The 21,731-nt window shown below is 38.5% G+C and overlaps 2 protein-coding genes across 2 annotated transcripts in view; one reads left to right on the top strand and one right to left on the bottom strand.

Moving 5' to 3' along the window:
- The window catches only part of plekhh2 (pleckstrin homology domain containing, family H (with MyTH4 domain) member 2), a 31,965-nt gene extending 22,254 nt beyond the window's left edge, over nucleotides 1–9,711 (top strand). Inside the window, exons 22-30 of the mRNA XM_044373324.1 lie at nucleotides 1,010–1,187; nucleotides 2,925–3,083; nucleotides 3,176–3,273; nucleotides 3,660–3,801; nucleotides 4,040–4,176; nucleotides 4,385–4,514; nucleotides 5,084–5,170; nucleotides 6,831–6,980; nucleotides 7,879–9,711. Coding sequence (XP_044229259.1) covers nucleotides 1,010–1,187; nucleotides 2,925–3,083; nucleotides 3,176–3,273; nucleotides 3,660–3,801; nucleotides 4,040–4,176; nucleotides 4,385–4,514; nucleotides 5,084–5,170; nucleotides 6,831–6,980; nucleotides 7,879–8,064 — 1,267 coding nt within the window. The 3' untranslated portion in view covers nucleotides 8,065–9,711. The remainder of the gene's footprint in view (nucleotides 1–1,009; nucleotides 1,188–2,924; nucleotides 3,084–3,175; nucleotides 3,274–3,659; nucleotides 3,802–4,039; nucleotides 4,177–4,384; nucleotides 4,515–5,083; nucleotides 5,171–6,830; nucleotides 6,981–7,878) is intronic.
- Nucleotides 9,712–12,534: 2,823 nt separating this feature from the next.
- On the bottom strand, nucleotides 12,535–15,781 carry epcam (epithelial cell adhesion molecule). The gene is made up of 9 exons (XM_044373822.1): nucleotides 15,376–15,781; nucleotides 14,522–14,623; nucleotides 14,149–14,410; nucleotides 13,982–14,047; nucleotides 13,809–13,872; nucleotides 13,582–13,680; nucleotides 13,239–13,436; nucleotides 13,088–13,129; nucleotides 12,535–12,958 (listed from the first exon to the last, which is right to left on the bottom strand). The coding sequence occupies exons 1-9, from the start codon at nucleotides 15,434–15,436 to the stop codon at nucleotides 12,935–12,937; spliced, it is 918 nt and encodes a 305-aa protein (XP_044229757.1). The 5' UTR covers nucleotides 15,437–15,781; the 3' UTR covers nucleotides 12,535–12,934.
- Nucleotides 15,782–21,731: the final 5,950 nt, after the last annotated feature.

The raw sequence follows: 21,731 nt of genomic DNA on the forward strand, positions 1-21,731 counted from the left end.
CAGACATTCTTCATTCTTCTCATGTCAGATCAATCTATAAAAATGTTTTTCCCCTTGTGTGGAGAAAAATAAGTTTTTACCCTTGAAAAACCACAATAGTAATTAGACCAATACTTCCTTTCTGTGTTTTAAGCCTAATTAGGAATTAAAACAAAGTCCCAACTTAATTTCCCTCCATTCTATGCTATGAAAAATAACTTAAAATCCATCACTGATGCATCATCACCTGTGAGAGAACAGAGAACAGTCCTCTTTCTTGATATCAGAATCTTTCAATTCACAGCTGCTCTCAGCAGTGACACTGCTCCATCTGGTGTACCAGGTGCCAAATATCACACAAGCACTGCGGCTCTTTCCAGAAATGTCCTGTCATGTCTCAATAGAGCTGTAAGGAACATTTGATTAACAGTCATCTATGTCTGAATGACAAAAATCATCACATTAACAGATAGATAAAGCCAGGAATGCAAGATATTCCATGTCTGAAAAGGGCTAAAAACCTCAAACTAAATCTAATTAATAAATGAGTTAAGACTGCCTTCTGCATTCAGGGTAACAATATCTGATAACAGATTTCTGCACTTAAATTTACTTTCACACTCTTTACAACTCCTCTGTTTTGCGCCAACTTGTCTGACAAAACTGACATACTACACTTTGATAATGCTGACATAGCATTATCACTTCACACACTTAACAGACTTACAGGAAGTGAATCATGCCAAACTGACTTCTGCAGGTTAGAACTGCAAAAAACTTGGTTTTTCTCACAGAAACAATACAGACTACAGCACCTGTCACAGTTTCCAGCTGTGCATGTATTTGCATACCATATAGCTGCATAACATCCTGTCAGGGATATAATGGAGGATAAATCAACTCAGTTTATATACCTTGCTGTTGTGAAATACAGTTCATCGTGTACAGATGAATGGTGAATTCCAAATATGTTAATACACTTGATGCACAGTATATACCACTGTATCAGTGCCTCCTATGTTGTCCTCAGGACTGAGGTGGGTAAGTATGCCATCTACTGCCAGCGCTCTATGGAGCGCACACAGCAGAAGGGCGAGAGGCAGGCCAGGCCGTCACGTATGGAAATCCTGTCTATCCTACTGAGGAATCCCTATCACCACTCCCTGCCCTTCAGTGTGCCTGTTCACTTCCTCAACAACACCTACCAGGTAAAAATACAAGTCACTCACAGTCTACACATGTCCAACTGTCAGTTTACATGCTCATGCACATGCTCACTCTGCTTCCCTTCTCCACCCCAATATTTACCTCTATGCTCTGATTCAAAGTTTCTCCTGGGGGGGGGGGGTGTTGTCACTCTGAGTCCTGTCTCTGTGTGTGCTTGCAGGAAGTGATGAGATCACAGCCTGGACACCTAGTAGCAGCTCTGTATTAGGAAACATAAACCTGTTTCATGACTTGTCTGGCTGAAATATTATAATAAGGAAAACATTGCTATATATGGATCTTTTCTCAGAGTACATCAAAGTGAGAATAAGGAAACAGCACATATACACATAACAGGAATCAGCTTTTAGATGTGTTGGTACAAGTCCTGCTGACGGTCCCGGTGCCAGAGCTGGCAGACTGGCCAGACCATTTGGTTTCTGTGGAAAAATAAATGAGGAAATGTGAATGTTTCTTGTTGGCAATTTACATAATGTAATACAAAAAGGACCAGACATATATATACTGTGTTGAACATATGATCATTTAAGACTTTTAGGAGGACGCCTACATGTTCTGTTCCTGTTTTCAACTGCTGCCGTCACCACGACAACCACAACACATTGAAAGTCACCTGAAAGAAAACCTGGAAGTCACCATATAACACAAACACTGGTTAGCCTGAATCAGGTGTTTTGGTTCAACCAGTGGCATCTGGCAACTTTCAGTTGAATGCATCATGGTTGCCTGTAGCGATGGCAGCTGGCTCCTAAAAGCCTTATCAATTTTACTTTAATCAATCAATCAATGTGTTTATTATCTACGTCAAGTATTTACTTAAGTTAAACTGTGCTCAGCAAGAAGTATTCACCTTGTAACATTTCTTATAATGTGGGAAACAAAACAGAGCCTATAAGTTGGCAATGCAGCTATAGTCTATCTTGTGATTTTAAACTGTTATCTTCAGTCAGAAAATGGCCCATTTTCAACTAATTAACCTGCTTTGTCATTGTGTGTGCACTAAAAGTAGAGTTTGTGGCTAAATATTGTATAAACTGTGTGGTTACACAGCCAGTATTCACCAGGTTTGACCAGCCTACCGTCTGTTTAACTTGTAACCATCAGTGTGGATACTGCAACAAGAGTTTCATCTTAAGCAAGCCATGTAAAAACATTCATTTCAGACCCCTGGCCCCCTGGGGCCCGCTCATAACACCGGGACTGACTACTAGCATTCCCATCAGCCTCAGTTGCACTTTGTGTTTAGTGCAAATTAGCAAATGTTAGCATGCTAACATACTAAAATAAGATGATGAACATGGTAAACATTATACCTGTTAAACATCAGCATGTTAGCATTTAGCTCAGTAAACTCTAGTCTTGTTAGATGATCTTTCCATATGTGCTGTATAAATGTGTATTTATCAACATGTTGCTGCTAGATGTGTCTCTATGTTACAGTCTCTGCATGTATGTGCTATAAGATATATTGGGAAAGTAATTTTTTCATGTGAACACCAAAGCTGAACAATACAGTTTGTATGTTTTGAGTTGGAATTTTCAAAAAAACGTTCCTATCTGAGCTTACTTTTGATCACATCAATATGGCAGCAAAAATCTTTTTTTTTAACACTGAGTGGTTCGAAACACTTGGAACTTTATTGTCAGACTATCATAGCATTTCAAAATGGAGAACCGTCATGATCATTGTCATCACTGAATGAATTCCCTTTCCATAGGTGGTGAGCTTCGATGCGTCGACCACAGTGGAAGAGTTCCAGTGTCGCCTCAACCAGGACACAGGCATGAGGAAAACAGGACTATCTGGTTTCAGCTTGTACACTGATGACCCTACTGGACGGGAGCTGGAACACTGCCTGCATCAAGGAGGCATCAAGGTACATCTTTTATTCATGTAAAGAAGTTTTCAATTTGACATGATGATCTCCAAACACTTAAAACAAATCAATCTCTTTCATATCAAATGCAGATTTGTGACATCATCTCCAAATGGGAGCAAGCCTCTAAGGAGCAGCACACTGGCAAGTCTGAAAACACCAGGACTGTCCGCCTCACCTACAAGAACAGGTAGAGAAGGACCCAACAGAGCCTTCACACACATGTATTGTATGTTAACACCAGGTTGAAAAAGCCCATGAGTTGATTCAGACTTAGGATATCATGGAATTTGGAGAGTGAATTTAAGGCAGGGAAGGTTGGGAATTTTAATTTGGAGTTGAAATGTTATCTGATCTTTCTTAGATTAAAAATCATTTTATGCACATATTCAGCATCACTGAATGTTAAGTTAAATATTACAGCAAATTTCTGCAGTAGACACCAAATTGTTCTCTTCTTCAGAACACGAACAAAATCAAGAAGTTCAATAATGTTTCACCCATCCACCCCTCTTTTTCTCTTTCTTTCATTCTGTTTCTCTTTTACTATCACTGTCTTTATCTTTCCATCCCCAGGCTGTACTTCTCTATCCAGGTGAGAGGGGAGTCAGAGAGGGAGAGGTTGTTGCTGGCCTATCAGACTAATGAAGCCATTGTAGCGGGACACTTCCCTGTAAACAAGGAGCTGGCTCTGGAAATGGCCGCCCTGCTGGCCCAGGTCTGAAAGATAATACTTTCTTTTCTAACTTACTGCTTATTTATCTTGTACATTTCAATAGGTCCTAGAGTTAATGGTTGTATAAAAAAACTACACCTTTGACGCCACCTTGCCATCACTAATGCACTTTGTAATATGATAAAAAGAGGAAAAATATTTCATGCATTGATGTTTGTAGACCAGACCACACCCTGAAAAGCAATACAGATTAACACTTACAGTATGTGTTTGCTTTCAGGTGGAGTTTGGGGATTTTGAACGTCCTTTCTCTGCTCCTGGATCAGCTCAGACCAAGTCTAACCAGACCCTGAAACAGGTCCTGGACAGATTCTACCCTAAACACTACCGCAGGACCACATCTGACGACCAGCTCAGGTACCAGAACACAGTGAAACATCATGTAGACTAATCCAGTCATATCAGATCCTCATGGCATGTTTTTTCTATATCTTTGATTGGCACAGAGGGAGTCTAAAACATTTAGGATAAAACAATAGGAATCTTTCAAGTTGTGCTATAAGGGATTGTTACAATCAAGTCAATATGATGAATGAATTGTCCCCCCCCCCCCCCCCCCCCCCAGGCAACTGCTCCAGCGTCTCTCTGCCCGCTGGGCCTCACTCAGGGGTCGAAGTTTGCCTGAGTGTGTCAGGATTTACCTGACTGTTGCCAAGAAGTGGCCTTTCTTTGGTGCCAGATTATTTGAAGCACAAGTAAGTGTGTGTGTATGTTAACTGTGGTCTATGTTATCTTATCAACAGGTAGATACTGTATAAACAATGTAACAAAGTATTATTATTTGCTCTCAAAGTAAAAATAGTGCAAAAACATGATAGTGTTGAACAAATGAAGGCCAACACATAAACTAAATATGCTCTCAGCTATACAGAAACGTAAATAGAAAATTAGCAGGAAGGAGAAACCTCTGCACAGTGTACATGTTATAATATTTTGTCCACTTGTTAATTGTGACTGAATACTGCTGAATCACACAGGCGTTACTCCACCTGTGTGTTTTTTGTGATTGTGACTTGTTCAAATAGAGTCGGTCCAAAGCATATATCCACCTCTATGTGTCATTTTAGAGCAGTAACACTGTAATATATTTATAACACAGGATAATGTTTATACATACACTCATCTTATTGGAAGAATTTTTCACTTAATCTGACTTCAACTAGGCGAGGTCGAATTAAAAGATGACATAACTTTTCAAACCATATCTTACTGTGAAAATAAATTTTGAATTGTTATTGCTATTTGTTTCTCTCTCTGGTTTCAGTCCATCACTCCCTCTCCAGAGCAGGATGTTCGTGTTTGGCTGGCCGTTCATGAAGATGGTATCAGCGTTCTGGAGCACAACTCTATCGTGAGCATCTCCGGCATCACTACAATTTGTCCAGACATGATTCCTTTGCTCTACTGACTTGATACACTGTTAATACCAGTGGTACTTATAAGTCATGTAACCCGTGAAGCATGAAAAACATACAGTATGATAGGCTTTACATGATTTTTGAAATGCATGCTGCATTAGTTGGACTCAGACAGGGATACTTCAATCTCTAAACGGTGCTGCCTGAAGCTCAGTCCAGCCCTCAATGCTGCACACATATCCTGCACCAGCAAACAGTGAGTGCTATAGACTTGACTTAAGTTCAAAGAGAAACTGATAACATGTTAAAGCATGAATCATTTTAAATATGAGCCATGTATATGACGCTTTAACTTTTAATTTTACTCATGGATTTTACTTTAAATACAGGATTGTATACTTTATTCAATCAATTAAAAAGCAAAGAAGCACACAATCAGCAGGAAATATTGAATAAAACAGGACAACTGAATAAAAGACATGAAAACTTAATGACTGGATAACTCAGACCATTAATTCAATGTCAATTTAATGTTCAAAACCCAATAAAAAACAAAACGATGTTGCAAACACCACAGCATTTTACTCAGAGTGAATATATCATTACAAGTTATTGACCATTAACCAATCACTTCATGCCAGTCTCACTTACACTTGAGTGCAAATTAAACTAAATAATAAATAATAAAACACAAATATGAATGAATAAAACTACTTTTATTTTCCTATCCTTTACTCTCACCTTCTCTGACATTTGAAAAACACATCATCAACATCACTGCAGCAGCTTTCTTCTACCTCCATCACATTCCCCACATTTCTAACACCGTCAGCTGTAGAAATCGCCACTCATGTGCTCATCTCATCTTGACCGGGCCGATGGTAGCTCTTCATCAAGTCTTCTGCTCTGTCACAATAAAAAACTCCATCTAGTCCAAAATGCTACTGCTTGAACCAAAACATTTGAACAGATAACACCGATTCTGTCTTCACTCCATCGACTTCCTGTTTCATCCCAGTCAGACTACAAGCTGCTACTTATCAACTGCAAAACTCTCCATGGATTAGCATCTCCTTATTTGGCAGAACTCCTCAGACATCATATTCCCCCACATGCACTCAGATCACAGGACGCAGGCTACCTCATTATTGACTAATCATGATTCACAAGTATCTATTTTACAGCTCTCTAAATATAAGCAAATAAAAAACAATGTATTTTACTTTTATGCATGTATTTTATATTGTTATTTGCATTATTTGTATTTTTCTTTTTCATAAAGTGTACTACTTTACTTTAGGCTTTTACTTCTTATGGTTCCCCAAAGCTCTAGAGGTAGGACTGGTCTCAGACAAAGGTCAGAAAGGTCAAATCTGAGAAAAAGAAGGATTCAAAAAATGAGCAATTAGTGAAATTTGCTCTCACTTGATTTGTGAGGGGATATTAGATTATGTATTAGGATGTAAACAAGAATATGGAGGATATTAAACATGCAGTAATGAAATATGTGTTTTCAAAAGCCTCAGATGCAGTTTGTAGTTGTGGAGAATGCTTGTACATTGTTTTCATTATCAGGACATCATAACTTCCATCATGATAACACAAATAACATCATAACTTTCATCATGATAATACAAATATCTGTGTGTTCAGAAACCGCTGGTGTCCCACCCCTACAAGAACCTGATGACGTTTGGAGGCTGCAAACAGGACTTCATGCTGGTGGTGGGGCAGAGCATCTGTACCAACGCTGCCAAAGACAAACCTTCAGAGAAACATCTGTTCGCTATGGACGCCTCCAAGGTTGGTGTGAAATCCAGTCCAGCATCACACTGTGGGTTTACATGAGCCCCGGTGTAGTAGTCAGAACTTTTAGAAATTACACTCACCGGCCACTTTATTAGGAACACCTGTGCAATCTAATGCAGTCCAATACAACACAGTCACAAGCAAACTCTTTCACATGAATGAAAACAACAAAACATGAGTACAACACATTCTAACAAGCAGCCGCCGTGCATTTCATTGCGTGACATGAGACAAGATCGATATCGGTCTGTTAAATATGAAGCTGGAGCCAGGACACAGTTATCTCAGTTTAGCACAAACACTGGAAGCAGAAGAAAAAATCTGCCTACCAGCACTTCGAAAGCTCAATGATTCATACATTATATCTCATATGTTTAATCTGTACAAAAAGTACAAGTGTGAAAATGTCAGAATGACAGTTTGTGGTTTTAAGGGGGATTATGTGCAGGACCTTTTCTTGGCCAATGACGACCACCTGTTTCTAGTCTTTAGTTTAAGCTAAGCTCTCCTGGTTCCAGCTTCATATTGAACTGACAAACATTAAAGTGATATCAATTAAGTTAAGTTTCACCTGTGAAACTCTTTTATTAAATGACAAAACCTGACAATCTCCAAATAAAACATTATTTGTCATAATTTAGCATTAAAATGGTGGAATATCAAAATGCTGGCTATCAGTTCCTGCAGTCTCAAAGTATTAGTATCGTTGTTGTGGTTTAAAACATGGTTGTTTATGATAAAACAAGCACTTTCCAGCTATCATGATATTGTCAAATGTTGCAAAGCCCCACTTGGTCAGCTTAAACAAAATATAATAAGGATTTATCAGTGAATTTACACTCAGTCATGAATGAAAACACGCGCTGACGTCACTCTTTTGTTTCATCAACAGATCAGGGAGATCACCCTCCTCATCTCCAGTTACATCAACAGTGCTCATCAGCAGAAGTCCGCCGCCCATCACCTCTCTGCCCCGGCCCTGATGGTGGCCCAACCTGTCAGTCTGAAGAGCAAAGAGCTGAGGAGCAAATCTCCACCAGCGCTGGGACGCCCCAGCAAGACCCCCACGCTGCTGTGACGGCACGGAAATATCAAGCCCTGATCTCACTTTTTACCTTATTTAAATTTGAATATGTAGGATTTATTTATAGGTTTTATTCTATTGTTATACATTCCATGTGTCAGTCTGTAGATCCATCTTTGTTTTCTCAGATTACTTCCTGGTTTGTGGAATAGTCACTTCTCTGCTGACTGGAAGTGAAGTTGATGTAACTGTAAGCAGTTAACCTCCTGAGAGGTTACTCAGTGCCTTCCTCGGAGAACACATGAGATTCGAGGCAGAGACTGGAGCTTTGAGCTGGTATCTAGAAACAACTGAGAGGCTTTGCCTATCATTCTCCAAGGACGTTTTTTTGTCTTCCTCATGAGTGTTGCTTTTCATGTGCTGAGTCCAAAGAGAAAAGTCAACATTATTTATTGACAGACTGAGCTAGCCCTCTGAAATGTCTCATTAATCAGTGCTGTCTGGTACATTTCCTTTTGTACAGATGCTGTTTGGAAATGATGTATTCCCTATATAGAATAGGTAATGATGCTTTATTGAGAAATAATTTAAAGGATATTTTTGTATCTGTTTCTGCCCTCCTGTAGGGCACAACATCTCTGACAGGAACTGAAGCCCTTACTGTTTCATATTGTTGTATAATGAAGGATATTGAACACTATGATGAAAGCAGGAAGCAATAACAGGTAACCACACTGCAGTAGTATGACATACTTTGCAACTGATGGAGAGAGTTTTTAAAAAAAATAGTGAAAATGTATTTTTGCTTCATGTATCCAGTTTGATATGCAGTACATGTGATTGATGAACTGTGGACTGTGTGAGCTTGTTGTGTTGAGAAAGACTGTAGCTTATAAAAGTAAGTCAGTTTGGACCCTGTATGCTCTTTAGTTACTGAATAGCCAGGAGAGCAGTGAAACTTTAATCAGGTACAAATACTTCAAGCCTTTCAGGTAGGGTGTATAACCAAAATCAGCAAGATGCCTCCACTCTGTATGTTCCATGAATTTGTTCAGGGAAGAAACTTAAATCAACCCTGTCTTAATGCTGGGTTATTTAGAGGAAGATGGTGAGAGGAAGTGACAGTTGTTGAAAGAATAGATTGGTGGAAACATTTGGTGTTTGTTCAAGGGGTTCAAAAGAAATAGGATGTACTGTGTCAGGTATTACAACAATGACCCCACACTCTAAACCAAAGATAAACTGGAAATACAAGACATTTCTTAAACCTGCAGTGCAGAACTTTTGTCTTCCCCTTCTGGCAGAAAACGCATCACTACCGGTGCGCCAGCGTGGGAAAGTCACCACAGACACCAGATGTAAAAACTCTGGTATACTGTGAAATACAGAGAGATTTACGTGGCGGCGGTAGGCTTAATCAGCATTGTGTGAACTTGTTTGGCAGGGCTTGAATGTAATGGACGTTCATTTATATTTAAAAGTCCCAAACTCCAGCTTTAATGTAAGGTACTTTAAAAAGACAACTTTCCCTCCCAGTATTATCTTACGCCTGTATACAGCAACTATTGTCCAGTATTAAATGTATTTGTTGCATAAAATACATTGTATTTAAATAATTTTTGGAATATTTGTTATGATTATTGTACAAGTCTAATGCTTGAATAAAGTAAACTACAGCAGACAAGCGGCTGGTTTCAGTTTATAAAATCCCTGACACAAGCCATTCAAATCATTAATCTGTGCCCTCCAGGAAGTTAGATTTTCAATACCACATCCATAGAAGTCATGAGATCCATACATTCATTCTTTGCTAACACCCCTTCCCACGGCACTTCCGTCCAGCTTTTCCTTATTGGTGCGAAACACACTGACGTGCTGATACCTGCATCAGGTGCCTGACAGCAGCTGACACACCCTCATTCCAGCACTCTTTCACATAAGAGAGGGGGAGGGGGAGGATATATGATACTCAACCTGTCTGAACTAGCAGAGACATGCTTTTGTCCCAGTGTTGCTATGGAGATGAAGAGAGGGAGGGCTGGAGGGGGAGAGAAAAACCGGGCGAGGCAAAAGGGAACTAAAATGCAGTTAATAAACAAATGATTATTGACTGGCTCATAATATTCATTATTAAGAGTATAGAAATGGAGAAGAATCAAAGACAGGAAGTCCATATTCACATGTAGTGCTGATATGTTCTTTTGAAATAAAGTTCAGGATAAACATGTAAAATGCACTGGACACATATTTAAAAGTGTTTTTGTCATTGTGCTGCCTTCGTGTCGCTTGAAAATAAAATGCTTAAACTTCTTCCTCATGACATAAAGGTAAAACAGGAACTGCCTTCTAAAGTGCAGCTGCAATCACACAAAACTCTGAACACTGTGATCATGTTGTGACAGGATACTGTATGAACAGAGCAACTCAACAACATCTGTTTTGTTGTGCAACAAATTCCCAGCTCACACTCATTGTCTATTTACTTAATAAGAGGATTTCTGCTGCTCTGGCTCTACTGGCCTTAGACTTTTCTCTCAACCTGTGAATAAAAGCTTCCTCTGCATTCTATTAAATTGCTTTAAACTCTTTCTCAGTGCTTGTTGTGTACATACTGCATGTGTTCGTTTATGAGTGAGTCAAAACAGGACCGACAGGTTGAGCATGATGCCAAACAGTTTCAGAGGAACGGACAGAAATGAAGAAATCCCCTCCCTATACACTAACAGGTGTTGTCATACAGCAAGATAGTCTCAGCCAACCAGTATTGCTAGATAGATCAAACAAACTCATACTGCATTGTCTCAGCTGTTTTTGAACCACAAATACCATGATGACAAGATCCCTCTCTACATGCATGCAGAAGAAAAACAACTACAGGTGTATTTTCTGTCTGAATGATGTCAACAAAGACAATCTGTGGGTCACACAAATGTATGACGACGTTCACAACCACAATTTTAAGTTACTGTTAGAAGACACAAGACAAGTGTTCAAAAGTGGTCAACGCTGCTTTCATTTCATTGGCAGTTTTAATTAACATATTCCACATGATTCTTTTTTTCTTGCCAAAGTCTATATTTAAGGTATTAGATTGATAAATTTCCACTTTTATTTGCATTTAAGTATACTCCATGGATAAAGAAAATGTGCTTGTAGATGTTTGGAAATGTATTTTCTTTATTGTTATTGGGTAGTAAATTAATCTAAGCCGCCTAATCGGGCTACCTCTCCTATCTTCCTCATATTCCAAACACAGTTATGAAACTCTGCTTCTCAATTTGCTTCTAACTCTTCAATTCAAGTCAAGCTTTATTGTCAGTCCACAGTATGCTAAGGACATACAGAGGAGTGAAATTTCATTCCTCCAGGGCCACGGTGTATCATATATAGTATATAGTATCATATACAAGTGTGCACAATAAATACAGAATAAAAAAACTAAAATATACATAATACAAAAATACAAAATGCTCCCCTTGTACATAATAAATTAAAAAATGTTCACATTAAGGTGCGCACCTTTATAAGCTAAATGCAAGATGTAAACATAGGTGTAGTTTGGCACTGAACAGCGCACACAGCATTTCAAAAATGGCATGGGAATGGACTTAATTATTTATTTTAAGAACTTATTTAACAGTGGGACATTTGTGTCCTTTGAAACACAACAAACAGATCACAGGATCCACTTCTTTAAATATCTCCAAGCATCCTAACTCTGATGTATCACCAAAGTCCAGCTATTCTGAGCCATATGTTTTGGTCTTGTCAGTCTCTAAACTGATTCTGGGAGCATGTTTTTGAGGCTTTTATACACACAAATTCAGGAAAGAAACACAAACTCAGCTCATCCGAACAATGATGTTGTTGTAATGCCTTCCCAAATGGTATCACTGCTATATCAACTTGCACTTATACATATATATTTGAGATCTGATTTCTCTTGCATTTAGGTTTTTTTGTTTTTGTGAATGATGGTGTGTCATACGCCAACCTACGGGGGCCTGGAGGGTTGTGTTGGGATGGAGGGACTGAAGCACTGTAAATTAAAATGACAAATAAATGGTTTTAAAAAGATGATCCATGTAAAGCAGGGATTAAAGTTTCCTTCACAGACACAAACAATACTAAGACAGTGACACAAAAACAGGGCTGCCACACCCATGCAGCAATGCATCTGGGTAGAAAACAAATGGCTTACTGCAATCCACCATTATCAAAAGGAGCCATCTTACTTACATCTTTGTATGACAAAAGAGGTTTGAAATTCCTGAAAAATATTTCCATGAACTGTAATTACCTTCACACAAAGGTTAGGTTTAAGTATAACATCAAGTGCCCAGCTCGGTGATTTTGATCATGTATTAAGACTACATAAGTATCACAACATGCAAAACGTTTCCCACAGTGATTTCCTCTGGCCTGCTTTCTTCCCCCATGTGATCTGCTGTACTTTTCCACTATGGTCAAGGAAAAACTCTCTCTACTGACAAACCTTTACAATACAAAGAAACTTGCAACACATCAAGCATTTTAAAACTTTTTTTTTTTTTTTATTAAAAACAATCCAACAAAACATACATAAGTAAGTAAGAAAGAAACTGTACAATCTATGATGTGGAATTTAAACCATTAAACAATTTCTAACGTAAAAATGTGGCATGTGCCAGGCATACTTTAAAAAGCACAGTTCTTTATGGCATATAGATTGGATGATGCTTAAAACTTTACACAACTTATAAATAAATGGCGGTACCAGTAGTGCCAATGACAACAACAACAACAACAAAAAAGGCTGATTGTTCCTTTACGATCTGTATTCCTCAAGTAAAATGGTGAAAATGGCACACTTCCACTGCAAGTAAGTTCTTCCAAAGCTGATGTACAAGCTGTCTCTTCATACAGTCCCGCTGCGGTGAAAACTTTACATGGGCTCCATCTCTCTTTGCTGAATTATAAAGATCAAGGACAGACAAAAAGTTGTCAACAAACAGTAGTTCTATAATGCAGCAAGAAACTTTTTACACAGATAGACTCACATCATTGAAAAACTCAAGTTACACGAAGTTTATCTCACCTGAGCTTTGTTGTACTTCTGCTGTCTCCTTCTGGTAAAGAACTGCACACAAAAGAAAATTATGACTTTAAATTATAGCTCATAAATCAAAGTAGTACAAGTAATTGCATTTCAGCTGATGACATAATGACATATAGGTAGATGCACTCACCAGGACCAGCAGGCCAGCAACCACAGCCAGCACCACCACCACGATAACGGCGATGATACCACCCGACAGATGCTTCATGGTGAATGTCGGGGGCTCTTCGTCCACATAGTACACCAAGATGTTCTCCATCTCCAGCTTCTGGGTGCCCACCATGGGCTCAAACTTCGCCTGGTCCTTGAACAGAGGCAGCACCTTCACCTGCAGGAGGAGAGGAGATGAGGAAAAGGACAGGGTCAGTCAACACTAAGTTTCTCTTTACACTTATAAATCATAAAGAGGAGAATAAAAAAAAAAAAAAAAAAAAAAAAAAAAAAAAAAAAAAAAAAAAGCAGCTTCAACATACATCTTTCTCCATGTAGTAGGCCATTTGGGACAGGTCAGCCTTGCGATCCCCTTCTGCCTTCTTCACATCCACCACAATAAGGCGGGCCTCAGGGTCATACTGCAGAAAGACAGTTTTGATTTGAGTATTTTTGTGACGCCTTTTTTAAAAAATGAAGTACATTATGTAGAAATGTGACAAAAATGCATGTTTTACCAAACTGGACCCCCATTCACTGAGTCTCTTACCTGGATTTCTTTCACTAAGTTCTTGCTGAAGTTGTAACGACTCTGAATGGCATCTGCAATGGCACTGTTTAAAAAAAAAAGGCAAGAAATTACAATTATGATATTTTAAAAGTGATGCAAACACTAGAGTTTTGCTTCTTGTTTAATAAATGGGGACTGTTAAATATACTTACGTCTTCAGTTTGCTGGCATCCACTGGACCTTTCACTTCTTTGTGTTTCAGCTGAAGACGGACCCAGCTAGATGTAGAAAAACAAGACAATAGTTAACATTTCAGTACTGCACACTGAAATCATTTATTATAATTCCAGCCTTCCACACTGATGAGGAAATTACTTACTATGTCTCCACAAGCTTCTCACATTTGAGGTTTTTGTCTCCCTTGTCAGTACGACGAGCACCAGCACTGTTGACGCACCAGCATTCCTCAGTGTTGTTGCACTGCTTGGCCTTGAATTTGCCGTCGTTCTCACAGTCTGGGTCATAGATGCCATCGTTGTCCACAAATGCGGTCTCCACTGGCTTTCCTCCTATTGTACGGGTGCTCAAACCCTTCTTTGCTCTGTACATCTCAGCCTTCATCAGGAAGCACTTAGGGATCACTGAAGGTGACACAAATTGTCACATCATAAGCAAGCAAGAACAAAGCAACTCGCAAAAGAGAAGGAAAGGAAATATGTATTCTTGATCAAAATGTAAAATCTTTTACTTACATTTGGTGCAGTCCAGCTTTTGTTTCACGTTGTCATCAACCAGGACGGTACACTCACATGGATTTCCATCACAGGTGGCCCACTTCAGAGACTGACATGAACCTAAGCAGAAAAACATTAAGGTTTGTTATTCAGAAAGAAACAAGATTGACACTGAAGTATTCTCAGAAATCCCTAAAAACCTCTTAATATAACTAAAGTGCATATCAAGTTTAATATCAGTTACTATTTCAATTATCTAATGGCTAACTTTAACATCACTTTACTGTGGTTGTTTGACAATATCGCACATAAGTATGAATTAGAGAGACTCCAAAAACACCCTATATGTGAGTTAAATGTATCATAGTCTTATTGTAAGCCAGGTTTCTGAGAGATTTATTGTATCTTATGTTATAAAGTCCCATAAACCGAAAGGGCTAAGTACAGCAGGTAGACTAGCAGGTTAATTTAACACCTGGGCGTTGGTTTCTCTGAACAGAGCAGTCCTCAGGGAGCAGAACAAATCCTCCCAACCCCCACTCTGCAACGACACTAACTGCGTTTGATATCTAAACAACTTTTAAAGCACTTTTTCCACCCTTATCGGCACAAAAATTACTTGAAACGACTAAACATTACATTTAAAGTAGGAAGGTAGTAAAGACACAAAGATAATGTTTCAACCCAATATTCCTGTTTTCTAACTAAAGCTTTCCAAGAACTGAAAAATTAATTAAGACACTACAAAATTCTTCTTTTATAGCCTTGTTATATAAAGCTATATGACTGGACCACACGTACACCCAGACAAGGCGTTGTAAGACATTTTTCAGTCAACAAAAGTTGAACAAACCCTAATCCAAACTACTTACAGCTTTGTGCTGAAGCTCCCACCGCGAGGGCGGCGAGCATGAGAGCAATCCAAATCTTCATTATGAAAATTAATAAAAATCTAAAACCGAATGAATAAAAAGGTTCCTCCTTTGCTGGTTTCCTATCCGTCCGTCGTCTACAGGGGTCAAAGATGGAGTACAGAATGGAGTGGAGGCACACAAAGCTTCCTTTTCTTCCTACAGGTGTGTCCCGGTCAAACCTGTTTGGAGAGAAACTCAACGAGCGCGCGCACACAAAGGTAAGGACTCAAAACAGCACGAGCGCCACTAGTCAAGTTACTGCGTAAGGCTGATTGTAGTTTATATTCCTTTAAGATGTTGTTGTCCAACTGGTAGAGAGTTATAAGGAACTACATTTATAAGAGTTGTAGTCACATGACGTCACTCTCATTTGCATAGATGATAAGGAGAGGGGGGTTGAAAACCAAACGCACCTTTTCCCCGGTATGACCATATTTGGTCTCTCTCTCTCTCTCTCTCTCTCTCTCTCTCTCTCTCTCTCTCTCTCTCTCTCTCTCTCTCTCTCTCTCTCTCTCTCTCACTCACTCTGTTTCTGTTGACATACTTTACTTTTTCAGCTCTTCAGTAATCTAAATTTCCATATATTTCTGTAACACTTTTGGCTAAAAAAGACCAAAAAACCCAAACTTAGAGACATACAATTATGCCTGTTTGTCTTATTCCACCTCTTGGCAATTATCACTGTAATATTGTGTCTTACTGTATTCAGTAGGCAGTGGTTCATAGTGACCTTTATACTGAGGTCAGTATGATATTCCTATAGGATATTAAGCGGCTTATAGTTATAGTTATAGTGGCTTCTCATATCTACAGGTCTTCATACATTGTATTGTATCATAATGTATGTATATAATACTCCGCTAGGATGTTATACATCACTTTAGACAGTTTAGTGGCCTTTTCATATTCAATGCTATTCATATGTTGTGGACTCTATTGTTCCACCAAAACACTTGTGTAGGATGTTATATATCACTTATATAATGTTGTGTATATTAAATGTTTTGCAACTTAAACACTTTAGCTGCTGTCTAAAGTTGTGTGTTCTTATTCATATTTGACATCATACACCTAAAATATCTTAATATGTGCCCACAATGCTTAGTGTTATTCTAAATACACATTTTGTTTATCTGTCTGAGCAGGTATCTTTCAAAACAGAAACCAGAGGTTGGGAAAAGATTTCTCAGGTGTGGTGAGTCACAGTCTGCGTGATGACACAGCTGAGTCACAGCCTCAGGTCTTGAAGTTATGATCTGTCTGAGAAATATTCTCACCAGCAGTGCACCCACATATTTTTTTCCTAACTCATTAGTTTACGTCAATGAAGAATCAAGTGGCCAGTTCAGAGCAGGAAAGAGGAAAAACACAGCAGAGTTGAGTAAGGGAAAAAATAGTAGTTTGAATTTGCTTATTGCAGAGTGCTTGTACACCTTTGAAGTGCAAATAGAGGAAAGAAGAAAGAGATCTTATTCCCAGATTATTCTAATTCCCATTTTACATTTATACCTCTATTTATCTTTTCAATAAGAGTAAGGCAACTTTAGTCTCTCAAATATTAAGTGTTAAAAAGTCTCTTTTTAAGTCATGCACTGTGAAACCTCATCTAGTAGACACAGTTTTTAAAACAGGCCATCACTACACTTTTCAATATTTTAGCAGCTTTGTGTTTGCCACTGAAGACACCAACAAAGAGTAAACAGTTTTAAAGGACTAAATGGACATAGCACCTATTCATGGAGCCTTGTCTTCACCGTGAGGTTGCCAGACAACCAGAGGAGACTTCAGTAACTCACTACGCCCCCGTAAGAGCACAACTTGATGTTTTTACACTTTGTGCAGATTTGACAAACAAGCTACAACATGTTAATTAGTGAGCTTTGGAAGTGCTGGTCGGTGGATTTGTTTAACCTTTGGAGTGAGCCAGAGTAGTTGTTTCCACATGTTTCCAGTCTTTATGCTAAGCTAAGCTACACTGTCTCCTCGATGTAGCCTCATATTTAACAGACAGATATGAGATTTGCTCATTTGCTTCATCTATTGTTTATTGTTTAATTGAAATCAGATTTGAAAGGTAGAAACATCACTGCCTTTTTGTAATGCTTACTATAATATGGTTCAATGTTCATACATGCATTAGATTTAAGAATAAATGTGATAACACAGACATAACAGGATGCTTTACCAAACAAGATGTATCACTGAATCTTTTTACTGGTTGCAAAAGAGAGTTTGGAATACTTCCATTTGAGTTCTTAGATACCACATGTGTTCCAGGGATGGATGGAGCTCTTTTTTTTCTCTCTACGTCATGTGTCTCCTTCATAAAAATGTTTAGGCCAATGTCATAGATGTGTACCCAAATACATTCTAAGGATGTTTATGTTGTGATCTGTCACAACATGTCTTTTCCTGTGAATACAGACTTCCCCTCACAGTGCCTCTTGTCTCTGCTTCCACAGATATCCATAATTATGATCTTGTGTAACAGATAGGAGGCAGCAATGGGGTTTTCAGCTGGCTAAATAAAAGCAGCTGAGTCAGAGAAACAGGTCAACGTCCTATCAGAGAAAATAGAAATAGACCTTTTTCACAGCAGAAATGTTGACTCTTCACATTAGGAAAAGCACAAGTGTTATAACATGAAATAAAGCTTTGTCTTTTTTCAAGGGTCCCAGTAAGCTGTGACAGTCAGTCAGCATGCACAATACCAGGACCCTGAAAATGAAGCAGCTAAATGGAATTTAGTCATCATTAGCTTTAACATTTACACCTGTGCTTTTCCTACTGTGACATGTCAAAATGTATTCTCACCATAAAATACAGTATTAACACTAATACAACTGTTTCAGCTCATTTAAAACAAGCTATACATTCTTTGTCTGTATCTGGTTTCACTTGTTGAACACTCCCAAGTCGGGTGACAGGAGCCTTTCTGTTCTTCCCATTCTGCCAACAATGCATGAATACAGAAAAAGAACAGCTCACGACATACTTATTTACCTATTGACCTTTCTTTTGGCAAATATTACTCATCAAACACATGTGATACTAATAACATTAAAGATACCCTGTGAAGTTTTTGACTTCTAGTAGCACTATGGAGCAGTTTTTGTTTTTTGTATTTTTTGGGTCGATGCCAATGCACGCTATTCACTGATCTACAGGTGGCGGTAATGTGCCAAGATAAGCACCAATGTGATAGCAAAGGCAGGGAGGAAAAAGACTGCTAGCAAGTAATCAAGGATGTAAACAATGCAGGTTTAAGAGAAATCAGCTTTGCAAATGTTTTATGATGAAGGAAATGTATACAACATGATTGTCAGGCCTTAAGGACACACACAATGAGTTTTGGTGAATAACATTGAATGTAAATGAAACTTTTGTTTGTTTACAAGAAAACTTCACGGGGAACCTGTTTTGGCAGCAAGAATAAAAGAAATTAACATACATTATTAATTTGTACTAACAGAAAATAATAAGACGTGAGCTAAATGATGTCAATCAATCAAACTGCAACTTTGGAAAGATGCTGCTGATATAAAATTATGGAAAAAGATTTTTTTTTCCAAAAAAGGCTGTTGTTGTTGTTTCTTCGAGGAATGTATCGTGTGACTTTAAAAAATAAAAAGTGAAAGCTGTTGCTGTTTTCCACAATGTTCTCAAGCTGTCTCACCACTGGCCACAATTACTTTTAATTACTTTTGGTTTTTTCCAGCTGAGTGGCTCTTCCATTTCATATATGCATTGCATTGTGGAACATTTACCGTCAGCAGCACACACAAAAATTAAGTATATTGGTAAGCATAATTATTTCTTTAAGTATTCTTTAAGCATAAGTATTTCTTAAGATTTTGTAGTTTTTCCAGTGTGAACATGCTACATATCCAAAAACCAGTGTAGAATTAGTCTCTAGTGTGGAATAGGGACACAGCTAAAGTCTGATATTTTGGTGCTATTTTAGTGAGCCAATGTTAAACTCATGCTTGAGTAATTATCTACAAGCGCTGCTCCTCTGCTTTGAGTTAAATGTAAGCTAAATACAACAGAGCCATTGTTAATGTTACTAGTGACACCTGTGCTTCACCTGACATGACAAGTCAAAATGTCTGCTTTGAGAGAGGTTTGCAGCAAAGTCATTAACATAAACCTATTCCAAAAGCTGATCGTCCTACACTCTACATACTTAAAAAAAACACACACACACAAAAAAGGAAAAGCTATTTTGGCATATGTTGAGGTTATGTGGAGATGGAGATAAACCTTTGCAACTTTGGGAACTAAATAGAACAACCAATCAGAAAACTGAGGCTGTCATTTTCCAAGTTGTCAATATGGTAGCCATTTTGGCTGTCATGATTTAGGAGGCTAAAAATGACATTTTCAGGTAATCAGGAAATTCAGTTGTGCTAATCAGAGGAAGGTACAGATGATCAAAGATGTATTTCTTGGTTGCAACCTTGAATTTATGAAGTGCAAAAAATAGAATTTAAATATCTCTCATTTTCTACTTGACTTATAATGTTGATTCCAACTGCCAAATCCATGCTTACAACCACAGTGGATAAAACTGTCATTTATTAGCTTTCTCATTTTCTTAAATTTTCTGTTCCCTATGCACTATGGTCATTGTCAATACTACCTCTACTTTTGACATGGGGATGAAGTGGACATGTGCTCTCTTTATGACAACTGCTTTTTTTCTCGTGGCAGACGGAAGCGTTGCTTGAGGGGTGTAACACACAGAGTGTTCTTCAGCTGCTTTGACGTTTAACACCTCCCTGAACTGAACAGAATTGAAACTGTGCCTGTTATAGCCAGGCACTGATAACATCACACATGTAACCCAGATCATCACCTTTGTGACTTAAATGTCAAGTGTGTAACAAGGGTAAACTATTGTACAGGCCCAGGCGACCAGATACTTCAATCTTTACAACAGGCCATAAAAACAGTCCCATTTTCCTAACGGTGGACGGAGCTCATAAACCAGCTCAGCATCTATTCTGTGGCTGCCTTATTGCTCCAGTAGCTGCTGCCAAGGACTCTGTGTGTGCTATATAGTCTATACAGTGCTGACTGGCAGGTATACCATGTGACTGCTTGAGAACACGCCAGGATCTAATGACATCTAAAATTATATAGTAGAATTTACCTTTCGAATAAATGCAGAAATGGATTGACAATTTAAAATATGTCTTGTATTGATGCCATATGATTCGGATTCATCACATAGGACGATACAGAATGTCTATCGCACTTGGTTAATGAAAACAAGGGTATGGGATCTAAATGGTTTGATTAAACTCATAAGTTGTTATACTGGTATCACTGGGGATTTTAATATGTTTTTAACACGCACTCTTCATACAAAGCGATATCTCAAACTAAATTTAGCAGAATCAAATTGTAAAATATCACTTAAAGGCTCCACGAATGATCAGGTGAATGAAAGTCATGTTGGTGTCCTGTCTTCTTGACTACAGTGAAGAGGACAAATGAAGGCCTTAGGGGACTGGTGCTCTTATTGTGCGAGAGCTGACACACAAGCAGGGGATTATGGGTGTTCCCCTTCCCAGAGGTTTAAGATGTCAGGGCAGTGCATGGTATGGTGAGGTGGGCCATTGTCCTGACTCCCAGGGGTGGAGGAATCAAGACAGAGGTGGAGGAGAAGGAAGCGGAAAAGGCTGGTTGAGGACTGAGGTTCGACTCTGCGGGGAAAGACGCAGAGAGAGAAGGGGAAACGGCAGAGAGAGATCTAGAGGAGGGGGCTCCGCACCTTCTCCCCCACGGAAGACTCAGAGACCACCAGGAGACGGGGAAATATGTGGTGAGTGAAAATCTCTGCTCCTGTAAGATGTCCTTTACTTTTTAAAACTTTCTTTTTTATGTTATTGGATGGTCTTTTAGTGGTGGCCTAAGACTGGTATGGCTCATATTACCAGGATACATGTGTGATTGTTTTTATGAAAAGTTATTATTAATCCTGCCGTCTATTTCTCAATAATTGTATCAATACATATTTGGTTCATGGTTAATTTTCATATTATCAAAGCACAAAAGTATCATTTGGATGAAATTATGGATCAGTTTATGACATACATCTGTCAGTATAGAACAACACTACTGTGTGTTTCACCTAAACTGCATATACCACAGTCTTACTTATGTGATTTTGTTATTTAATGTTTACCATGTTATGATTTTCTTTAACTTATTATGCAGCTTTTAATCCTCATCTGTCTTAATATTAGCGGGTAAACAAAACAAAACATAAGAATGAATGAGACTTTTTTTTTTCCTTTGCTGCTATC

The sequence above is a fragment of the Thunnus albacares genome, chromosome 14 (assembly GCF_914725855.1).
Source record: "Thunnus albacares chromosome 14, fThuAlb1.1, whole genome shotgun sequence".
In the NCBI taxonomy this organism is placed as follows: domain Eukaryota; kingdom Metazoa; phylum Chordata; class Actinopteri; order Scombriformes; family Scombridae; genus Thunnus; species Thunnus albacares.